At 39.4% G+C, this 11,186-nt stretch overlaps 1 protein-coding gene across 2 annotated transcripts in view; it reads right to left on the reverse strand.

The window, feature by feature from the left end:
* Positions 1 to 9,108: 9,108 nt before the first annotated feature.
* The window catches only part of PEX5L (peroxisomal biogenesis factor 5 like), a 40,782-nt gene continuing 38,704 nt past the window's right edge, over positions 9,109 to 11,186 (reverse strand). For both annotated transcript variants that reach the window (XM_009288046.2, XM_019474320.1), the window contains 3 exons: positions 10,584 to 10,749; positions 10,054 to 10,211; positions 9,109 to 9,313 (listed from right to left, as the gene is read on the reverse strand). In XM_009288046.2, coding sequence (XP_009286321.1) covers positions 9,109 to 9,313; positions 10,054 to 10,211; positions 10,584 to 10,749 — 529 coding nt within the window. The remainder of the gene's footprint in view (positions 9,314 to 10,053; positions 10,212 to 10,583; positions 10,750 to 11,186) is intronic.

Genomic DNA, 11,186 nt, shown 5'->3' on the forward strand with positions numbered 1-11,186 from the left:
GCTGTATCTTCTGAGGCTTTTTCTGGAGCAATCCACACGTCCATTGAGAGTGTCAGCCTTCAGATCCATGCCAATGTTGTCCTGCTTTGTCAATAGCTGTAACTGTCACAGCCCCCTTGCTGGCTGTCATCTTTTCTGTCCACAGCGGGGCACGGGAATTTTATGTCCCTCTCATGTCTGTGCTTATGTCAGTGTCCCATAGCAAAAGTATAAAGATGATGTCATTTCTACTCTGTCAGCTCTTTCACCTCATCCCATGAAAGCCACAACTGAAAAACACCACTAGCCAACTCCTACTATGGTTTATGGGAAGTTGCTTGAATAACGATTTCAATCACTGCAAGTTGGCTTTGTTTTTTCAGAAAGATTGTGTTCTAATATTACCACTTCTGTTTTAATTTTGAGGTGTGCAGTTGCATGATCTTCAGGAAAAATTCTGATGTACTTTTTTCCCTTTTTCTTCATGTGGAGTGTATGCGCAAAATCCTTTGGGCCAGACCTCAGCTAGTATAAATTCCAGTTGTAAGTATAATTATCAACATGTTGAAATAAAAATAAATTATAAAAATAACTCTACCTCAGAGTAACGATGAATTTATGAAAAATGTTTTGGTAATGAAAAAGCCTCGTCTGGGCTTAATTTTTAAGCAGAGAAGCAAGTTCACATCGTAAACAATAGGGAAGACCTCATTAAAAAAAAATCCTTTATTATGTGGCTCCTTGTGCAAGCTAAAGGGCCATGTTCAGACTCCATGCAAGAATTCCTGTATAGGATTTGTGCCTGCTAACTTTCGCGGACTGCTTGTGGAAGGCAGTATTAGATAACTGACAAGTTAGCACCACCCTTGGTCTCTGTTCCCCCTCACTAAAATGGGAAGTAACACTTCTTTGTCCCTCAGGTATGCTACAAGGATAACATGAGTAAGAGAGGCACTGACAGCTGTGGTGAAAGATGAATGCCATAAAAATATTGAAGACAGATAGCGCATGGCTGACAGCTGGTGTGGAGTAGGTGATTATATTTTCACACTCCTTTACCAGTATCCTTCCCAGTGATTTTCTGAGCAGTTTTGTACGTAGGATTTGGTACTAATGCTTTTCTCCCAACCTCTCTCTTTGTTTGGCTTCAGGACTGCCGTGCTGTTGGCTTCAGGACTGCCGTGCTGTGTTCCTGGTCCATGTTTGCTACAGTGCACATAACTAATGGGCATTCCTGCTGCTTCTTTGTTGGTGCATTTGAGCAGCAACAACTAAACTAACCTTAACATCTCCTGGCAAAACATGCCAGTGTCAAGAGCACACATTACTTGCATCCTAAGGGTTAGTGTGTTTTCAGTGTCTGTTCCCTTTTCTTCTTTAGTAGAAGGTTCTGGTTAAAGCCATAGGCAGCCAGTTGGCTTTTCTGACAGAGCTTTCCTTCTACAGGCAAACTGTGGCTGTATCTTCTGAGGCTTTTTCTGGAGCAATCCACACGTCCATTGAGAGTGTCAGCCTTCAGATCCATGCCAATGTTGTCCTGCTTTGTCAATAGCTGTAACTGTCACAGCCCCCTTGCTGGCTGTCATCTTTTCTGTCCACAGCGGGGCACGGGAATTTTATGTCCCTCTCATGTCTGTGCTTATGTCAGTGTCCCATAGCAAAAGTATAAAGATGATGTCATTTCTACTCTGTCAGCTCTTTCACCTCATCCCATGAAAGCCACAACTGAAAAACACCACTAGCCAACTCCTACTATGGTTTATGGGAAGTTGCTTGAATAACGATTTCAATCACTGCAAGTTGGCTTTGTTTTTTCAGAAAGATTGTGTTCTAATATTACCACTTCTGTTTTAATTTTGAGGTGTGCAGTTGCATGATCTTCAGGAAAAATTCTGATGTACTTTTTTCCCTTTTTCTTCATGTGGAGTGTATGCGCAAAATCCTTTGGGCCAGACCTCAGCTAGTATAAATTCCAGTTGTAAGTATAATTATCAACATGTTGAAATAAAAATAAATTATAAAAATAACTCTACCTCGGAGTAACGATGAATTTATGAAAAATGTTTGGTAATGAAAAAAGCCTCGTCTGGGCTTAATTTTTAAGCAGAGAAGCAAGTTCACATCGTAAACAATAGATTAGAAGACCTCATTAAAAAAAAATCCTTTATTTCACTTGGAGAAGTAGGTCCCTCCTTTCAGTTCAAATGTTTGGTAATGAAAAAAGCCTCGTCTGGGCTTAATTTTTAAGCAGAGAAGCAAGTTCACATCGTAAACAATAGATTAGAAGACCTCATTAAAAAAAAATCCTTTATTTCACTTGGAGAAGTAGGTCCCTCCTTTCAGTTCAAGTAATTTTAGTCAAGACCATTTTCAAATTGAAAAGAGATTTTGAAATATTTGAAGCCACAGACAAAGTTTATTTTTAAAACATATTTAAAAATTGCACAGTTATAAATACAGGTAAATAAATACAATTTAATATGTGGAAAAGAACCCAAGGAAGGCATGCTTCCATTACAGTACAAAAATACTACATTAAATGTGGTGCTCTGCAAATAGTAATCTATGACCTTAATAAATTCAACACATCCAATATGCACATCGTTCATTGTTGAGGAAATAGATTATTTTAAAGAGCAGTGCAAGGAAACATCAAATTAAAGCATCAATAAATTACAGGTCTGTGTTCAATATTATACACAGCTGATAATGCACTAAGTATACAGAGGCAAAGTTATCTGTAGTAAGAAACTAATCTTTTACTCCATATGTACTTCCAGACTCAGATTTTCAATCTGGGTCAATATGAACCTTTGTAACGGAATGTAAACATTCAGGTGTAGGGCTGAACTCCCACCTCCGCATCCACTGCCCACCTCACTGCTAAGCCTTGCACCTACACTTAACTATCAACACAAAAAGTTAAGTGAGCAATGTAAGTCTTTGCAGCAGCAGGGCTTTTCAGATGGCCCAGGCAAAAGTATCTGCCAACCCTGTAATATCTTCTTTCTTGTATGTTGGCTTAAAAATAAAGCCAAAAAAACTGATGCAAGATTGCAAAGGTTTTCAAACAGTTTACAGCATATAGAAGAAGCAGCACAGAATGCCTCTCAAAACTATATAGTTTTACTTTACTCTAGATATGTTATACTCTGATATATAAAATATATTTATAAATGTTTCAATTTTCCTGAATTTACAATTGATTACTGATATTAAAAAGGCTATTTAAAGTAAAGTTTTAGCCAATGTCAATGGCATTCTGTAAATGTGGAAGGGGAAAAAAGATCAAAGCACATTAAGTCTTGACCATGCAAGCTTGCTCAGTGGGCTGTCATGTGCAAGCATTTGTGAAGTTACAGCTTATTTTAGGAAACTTTAGATTCCTTCTGTCTCTTTCCCATGCCTAATACCTATTGCTTTGTGGGCTGAGGCTCTGAAACTTCCTGTGGATTCTGTGACGTGCTCGTTTTTCATTTTGCCTAGGTTTGTTCAAAGTGTCAGTGATCTCTTCATGCATGGCACTCCTTTTCTCTGATTTATTTCACCAGTCCAAAAATAGAACTATAATGAAGGAATCTGATTTCTAGCCTCGATGAGGTTTGAGTAGTAGATAATACTGTATTGCATACCCACCATTTTTTTCATAATGTGCAGTGCATTTTGTCTATCACTTCTATCTATGAATACTCAGTATTTTATAAACATTTATTACATAAATTCACTGTGCAGACTGCTAAGCTGACAACACTGGTGACCAGAAATCTCAGTTTTTCAACTATGCAGGTTATTCATGCGAAGTAACTAATATGTCTCATTTTGCAGATGCACGTTTAGGCAAGAGAGACCTGCAACCAATTTGTTTCACTCCAATTCTCACTGGCTCCAACAGGCAATGATTTAGGCCGCAGGCTTTGCCTCTGTGGCTGCCAGTAATGTTACCAGTTATTATTTCTGTCATTGTGACTTTTGTGTTATGGAGGCCCGTGCTTTATGGATGTTCATAGGATCACCTGGCTGATCTGTTGGTGTTGTCAGGGTCCTCCTTTTCATCTGACAGACAGGCCCAAGTTTTCTAAATTGGCTCATTAGCTCTTCATGCCTAACTTGATGTTCTGAGCTCTCAGCTGAGTTGTCTGCAGCTGAAATCAGTGGATGCAGCAGATACTCAGATCCTGTGAAGTTTTACATTTACGTATTTCAAACAGGACAGTCGGACACTGAGCTGCCTTCAGAGCTAGTGGGCAAGTTTGAAAAGCCTGACCCATGGTAAGTGTAGACAGAGACAATAGTTGTTTCACTGGTTCTGGGAATCTTTTTCTCTGGTTTCGTGCTATCTGGTTTAGACTAGAGAAGAAAATATGAAAATCCAAACACCCAGCTTCACTGTGAAAGCTGTGCACGTTTAGCTTTTTAATTCTTAAGAGGATACTAAAACATGTCTGCAAAAGCTGTTACTACAGATGTCTGTCATTAATTAAACACTTGAAGCAAACATGAAATCCACAACACAAAGTGATTTCTAAGGATGGGATTTAAAAAGGGCTCTGCGTTAGGTCTAACCTGTTCCAAATAACATGAACAACTCATTTTTGAGTTTGGCAGATGCAAAGTACTTTTAAAATATCCATAGAAGATACCAGTCAATAGTTTAAAAATACACTATGGGTGGGCCTTCTGCGTGCATTCTGTAAACATATACTCAAGTAACATTGCTGCATGCTTTGTGTTAATATTTCAGTGTGGTTATTTATTAATGTAGTTGCATGCAATATTGTCACGTGAGGTTTTGTGTCATTTGAACCTCTCCCTCAATATTTTTACAAGTGCTGTGATTTATCAGAGCGTAAGAAAATACCATTAAATACAGATATACATATGTGTTTACCTAAAGATCAAATCGATTCTTCAAACTGACATAAACCAGTCTATTGCAACAAGGTTTCTAGAGTCATTACAGTTTAAAGAGATCAGCAAGAAATGAGCCTATTGCTTTCATCGCAAAGCCTCACTCCATAAATAATGACTGATTTCAGTGCCTGTTCAGCATGTGCAGTGGTATCGGAGGCCAGCTCTCGTCTGGTAACTGAATACATGCACACGAGCTAATCATGCAAAGTGCTGAGCACTCCTGTGAAGACTACAGACTTTCAGTGTTCAGCAGCTTGATGGATCAGACTTACAGGTCATACCTATTTATAAAGCTTTGCAGAGGAGAGGGACAGTCACAAGCTGGCATTAGGAAAACATTTTTTAATTGCATGAAATATAAAATAGAAGAAAGACTCAAAAACTTGGAATCAATTACCTGGCAGTGATAAATCACCTCTGGAGAAAGAGGGGAGTAACAAGAAGGGGAAACAGGTGGGAGAGGATGATAAACCATTGCAGCACTCTAATTTGGCATCATCCCATAGATGCTGTGCAGTTGTAATCCTGAAATGTCTCCAAGTCTCTCCTCTGCTGAAATTGCTAGTCTCTATGTAAAACTGCTTCCTTACTTAGACCTGAGCAACCTTGTGTTTGTGTGTTACCTTTCAATTTACACAAGTGGTGACCTCACCCATGCAGTCTGTGAGACGGCGGCACTCCCCTGCTCTCATGTAGTGCCATCACATGCAATGGCTGTTACTTGCCCATCTTCCTTCCTTGCACACCTGGGCAAGTCATGGATGACTGGAGGTTTTGACTTGGTCGAGCTCACAGGGAGCACTGAGAACAGGACCCAGATTTCCTGTCTCTCACTCTCAGGCTCAATCTGCTACTGTTCAGCAGCCGCCTTATTTATCCTACCTCATGCTTGGTTAGAAGTATGAGTAGATGAATTTCCTCTTCAGGGTGTTAATATGCTGCAGCCTCCTCACATGTTTCCTCTTGCTGTTTCGGGCAAATATACATGCTTGCCACTGAATATTTAAGAAACACCATGAGGAGGTCAGATCAAAGCTCTATCTAATCCTGTCTTCTGCACTGACAGTGCTTGGCAGTGGGGGGATAGAGGAGGACAATAAAGCCCAGGATATTGAAGGAGTCCCCAGAAGTACCAAGAGCTGCTGAGCCTGACCTGTTAAGAGTGAGGTGAGCTCAGTCACCGGCCACCCTCCCACACGGACCAGGCCAGAACTGGTGTCTAGTATGAGGAGATGTGCCACCACCCCCTATAACTCTATCGGCTTTAGTCTTTCCCTCACGCAGTGTCTTGGTCAGTGGTACGTAGTTAACTGGCCATAGGCTAGTTAGTAGAGAACAGTTGAGATAATCTCTGAGAGTGTGCACAGTCTCTTTGGATACACTTTGTAGCCTGTCCCCCATACAGCAGAACTGCAGTGCTTGTGATGAATGGGGGCCTGAGTAGCCCCGTGGGAGGCAGAGTTCAGCCCCAGTGATTTGGAGAACAGGCTGAGTAGCCCCTTGGGAGGCAGAGTTCAGCCCCAGTGATTTGTCTCTAGGTTTACACAGACAACTTTCCTCGTACCAGTTGCATGGGTGTGGACATGCATCGGCAGATAAATGCAGTTTTGAGCAGTGCATCCCAGGATAAATCAAAAGCTACCTACTTTGTTCTTTTTGGGGAGGCTAGGGGTTGCATTAGGTTTTCCTAACAGAATTGCTGTGTTACTCATCCGCATGCTAGAGGAGAAGAGGTTTGGTGAACTGCCATCAGTATCAAATGCCCCGTATTCTGACTCTGACAAGTCAAGCAGTTAAGGGGTTTTTTTATTTGAAAGGTATAACAATGAAGCTCCTGAACAGCTAATTCCTCTGGAAAAGCACTGATTATCCTACACCACAGCACGGAGGATATTCTAGAAGAACTTGTGTGATGGCAGGGCATCAAGCAAAATCTAAGCACATATGCCTTTGCTTTACAGCCTCTTCTCAAAGCTGCCTCCCTTCTCTTTTATCACTTTCTAGGTTCAATTGCACTGCACCTTCTGCTCTGCCTTATCAATAAAGAGCTGTCATCACACATTGCTGTCAAAGCAAAAGAGCAAACTGTTGTCAGCAGATACGCATACAGCAGCCCACTTAGCTAAAATGACATTCCCAGTCAGTCCTTGATAACCAATCCTTAGAGAAAGTTGCAGGAATCAGTTATGAAACGCTTGATAGATAAATAGGAATATATATGAAAGCAATGAATTAATAAAGCACTATTAAAAAAATTCCTGTAGCTGTTTAGCATCTCTATTCGGTGGGAGAGAGTGAGGGGTAAGCCTTTTATTTTTTAATGAGAATGGATTATTTTTATTTAACAAACTATAGTTGATGATTAGATGCAGCGATTACACTGTCTTACAGGGAATTTTCCTTTAAGTGGTTGCTCAAAATAACAGACAGCTGCAAGAAACTTTAGGTTTGTACTGGTGAAACTGTCCAATTCCCACAGAGCTTCTTTCTCTGTGATCTGTGCAGTTGGATTTTTCTTTTTGTCCAGCTGATGAAGCTGGATTTTTCTTTTAATGCTGTTTATAGGATATGTGCTATTTGTCCCACTTTAACACATTCCAATAGCTATCCTCCACATTGAATTCCTGACCACAGATCAACGCAGTAGCCATCTAATTACACTTTTTATCTTTCACTATTTAGGAAAAATATTAAAAATATCAGCAACTGAAAATTACCTCCTTAAAAATTTCTCTTCATATCTTTGATTGACACATTCACCTTGAGCTGAATGTGTTTGACTGTAGCCGAATCAATCTGTTCATCATGTGGCAGTGTACTGCCCCCAGTACTGTTCCCTATTCATCCAATCAGGGAAAACTAAGATTGTGTGTGTATATATATATACATTTTTAAGCAGCTACAAATACTGAAGTTATCTAAGGATTTAGTCTGCTATCATGGAGGTCACTGAGACTTTTGCTACTGCTTGCCGTAACAGCAGGATCAAATCTTAGCCTCAATCCTACAAGCATTATATAGACCAATTTTTCAGGGAAAATTTTCCCTGGAGCATGGTCTGCAGACATTAACTCCTATGAAGACTTTTCTTTATTTGCAATAAAGATCTGTGGCTTATTATGTTCCGAAATGACATAATTCACATACAACATGTATGTGCATGCACATGCATGTATGTGTATAGTACCTGATGGATGCATAATAGAATAATCTTTCTAATAGATATTGCAGTTTATACTGTATTTGCATTTTTTAAACATAAGAATACTGAAAACCCTCTCATCACATTTTAGGAAATGATATTTGGTCCTTTATGCCAACAAGGCTATCCTGTACATTCTGTTGTTAGTAACTAAAATAAAAGCATAGCGCTATTTTACAAAAAGAAGGATTAAAGTGCATAAGTACATAGATAGGTGCAGATCCTGCTATGAGCTCCTTTGAAGCAGACATACTCTGTCCAAGATCAGGGATAGCTGGTTTAAACAGCAACAATTCTAGTGCAAATTATCACTTCTGCTGGCAGTACTTGGCCTTCCCATATGTACATGGCCTAATCCGATCTCTATGTACAGTGTTCCTCTTAACATTGCACGTGGTTTACAACTCTATGAGCCTGCAGAATTGGGCCCAAATTAATCAAGGTACCTTTGGAAGCAAAAATTTTCTTGACTGCCAACTAATAAATATATTCAAAACAAAATACATCCATTTCACATGCATCTATTTTCAGAGCTATTTTAAAAATGGACCTTGAAAAGACTTCAACAAAGAAACCAAAGGATAGGGAATCCACATTGTAGGGCAAAGTGATGTCAGCATAGTGCGATGAGCTACTAAGCAGGTTCCTTGGATGCATTGCTTGCCATTCTAATGTGCAGTAACAATTATCTAGGTTTGTTCGTAACGTATTTTCCTTTGTATAGCTGTGTATATATAGAGAGATACAGCTTGCATGGGATGAAGATTCTTCAGAAATGGCTATTTCATCTAGTTCAGGGCTTTGTCAGATTAGCGGCAGCTCATTTCAATCCTTTGAGTTTGAATTTATTTACAATATTTTGTGCTTTTGAACTTTTCCTTTTTGAATAATGTCCGAGAGAATTCCCCTACTGATCTACAGCCATGATCTTTTGGAAAATGTGGTCATTTTGAGATGAGTAATAAAAGAGTTCTCTGTTTCCTAATACAATTTAATCAATTTGTGGATACTTTTTATTACGGCTCTAGATTAAAAGCTCTTAACAGAATGTCTAGATCACCCACATTGGCAGCTTGAAATAGTTCTGGCTGGTCCATCATAGACAGAGCAATTCGAAGTGCTGCCCAGATATTGCCTGATAAAGCAGGATGGGGAACTTGTTGTTGATTCCTGCTCTTTCTTTGCAAACTGAGAGCAGTGAGAAAATTGCTGACAGCCTCTCTGTAGGGGAGAAGAAAAAAGAAACAAGCAATATAATTTGCTTAACAGCTAGAGTAAAACTTTCTGAAGTTCTATGCTAGACTCAAGTATATTATTTTACAATGCAGTTCATCAGTCTCTTTGTGTTAGTCTTGCTTGATTTTCTTTACACAAGTGGACGTGGTTTGTAGTAATGCAGAGCTCAGTCTATGCATACATCTGGGGATGTTGTCTTCATTGCTGTGTAGCTCCCCTTCATCTTAACTGTCTTAAGATGACAGTTGGGACCCTGGAATATCACCCTTGATTCCTGAAGGATGTACTGAAAGTGTTTTTGATGGCATTACCCACTTGAAGCAGTTTAACTGAAGTTTCCCTTCTGAAGACAGGCTCTTCTATTTTCTTTTAGAAAAGCTCTTAAGCACAGGACTAAGTTTAAGTGTGAGAACAATCCCACTGATTATAATAAGAGTACTTGCACTTAGAGCTAAAAAAATGCTTAAGCAGCTTGCTCGATGAGTGATTTATTTTCTTTTGACAGAAATTGAGTAGTTCTGTTATGTAGAATTTGTGGATATAAGAAAAGTATCCTTGCTTTGTTAGTACTTTGTAAAAAATAATTACAAAATTTTACAATAGCTGAGATTATGTAGCTATATTCTGCTTATTTTTTTTTTCTTAGATAGCTCCAGCTAGAAAATGAATTTTCACTTGGTAGTTATGATCCCTGACTTTTTTGTTTACACATTTTTGTGACTTACCTGTACGCCCCTAGGTTTATGCAGCTTATCCCTAAATTGTATCTGGACCTAATGAAGCCAGGTTGTATTTCTAAAGCACGTGTGTAGGCCTCGACAGCTTCTTCACTTCGATCCCCGTTTGCCAAGGTTGCTCCAAGACGGTTCCATAATGTATAGTCCTGGTGAGAAAATGAGTTTTCTACTGTAGGTGTCAAAAAGGGACAGAATAGCCCATTTTTGCTTGCAAAGTAGAGAGGACTGCAGAAAATAACAGTATCGTATCTTCTCTTAATTGACACGGAATGTGAGGTTCTGACTCATGATTACAGGCAACTTTATAGAACTAGTACTATTAATCAGCACACAGCTAGAAATTGGACATGTATAAATCTGCTTCTAAATGGGACTGTCTTGTAATTAACATTTCTATTTCAGGTATTGCAATATTAATGGCTGAAGTGACATCTCATTAATATTAGCCTGATCAAGAGGGAAAAAAGAAAATGGCCCATAAAGCTAAATTCTTAAAAATGTAAAAGCATAAAATGTACCTCTGGCCGAACAGTTAAAGCAGCACTAAATGCATCTATTGCTCTGTTAAATTCTCCATTCAGGTGGAAAAGAACTCCAAGTCCCGTCTGCAAGTCAGGGTCTATCATATCACCATTCTGGTGAGCAGCCTCCAGGTACAAATCCTTTACTTCTTCAAGTAATGAGCTAGACAAGAGCGAAAAATAACTTAGAAGTTCCATCTTACATTTCTTTACAAGTATTGCAATATTGATTGCATAGCCAGAAAATAAAATCCTTGCAGTGGACGTATCAGAAGTGATACACTCCTAAAATTTGAAAATAAGCTTCTTCAACTTCATCATGGCAAAGATTTACTTCCAGGTGCTGTTGTAAACTCATGTCTGGAATAAAAGAGTTCACCTATATAATGAAGTTCACCTATATAATGAAGAGAACAAGTCTTATGAGGAGCGGCTGAGGGAACTGGGGTTGTTTAGCCTGGAGAAAAGGAGGCTGAGGGGAGACCTCATCGCTCTCTACAACTACCTGAAAGGAGGTTGTAGCGAGGTGGGGGTCGGTCTCTTCTCCCAAGTAACAAGCAACAGGACGAGAGGAAATGGCCTCAAGTTGCACCAGGGGAG

The sequence above is a fragment of the Aptenodytes forsteri genome, unplaced genomic scaffold (genome assembly GCF_000699145.1).
Source record: "Aptenodytes forsteri isolate BGI_AS27 unplaced genomic scaffold, ASM69914v1 Scaffold72, whole genome shotgun sequence".
NCBI lineage: Eukaryota > Metazoa > Chordata > Aves > Sphenisciformes > Spheniscidae > Aptenodytes > Aptenodytes forsteri.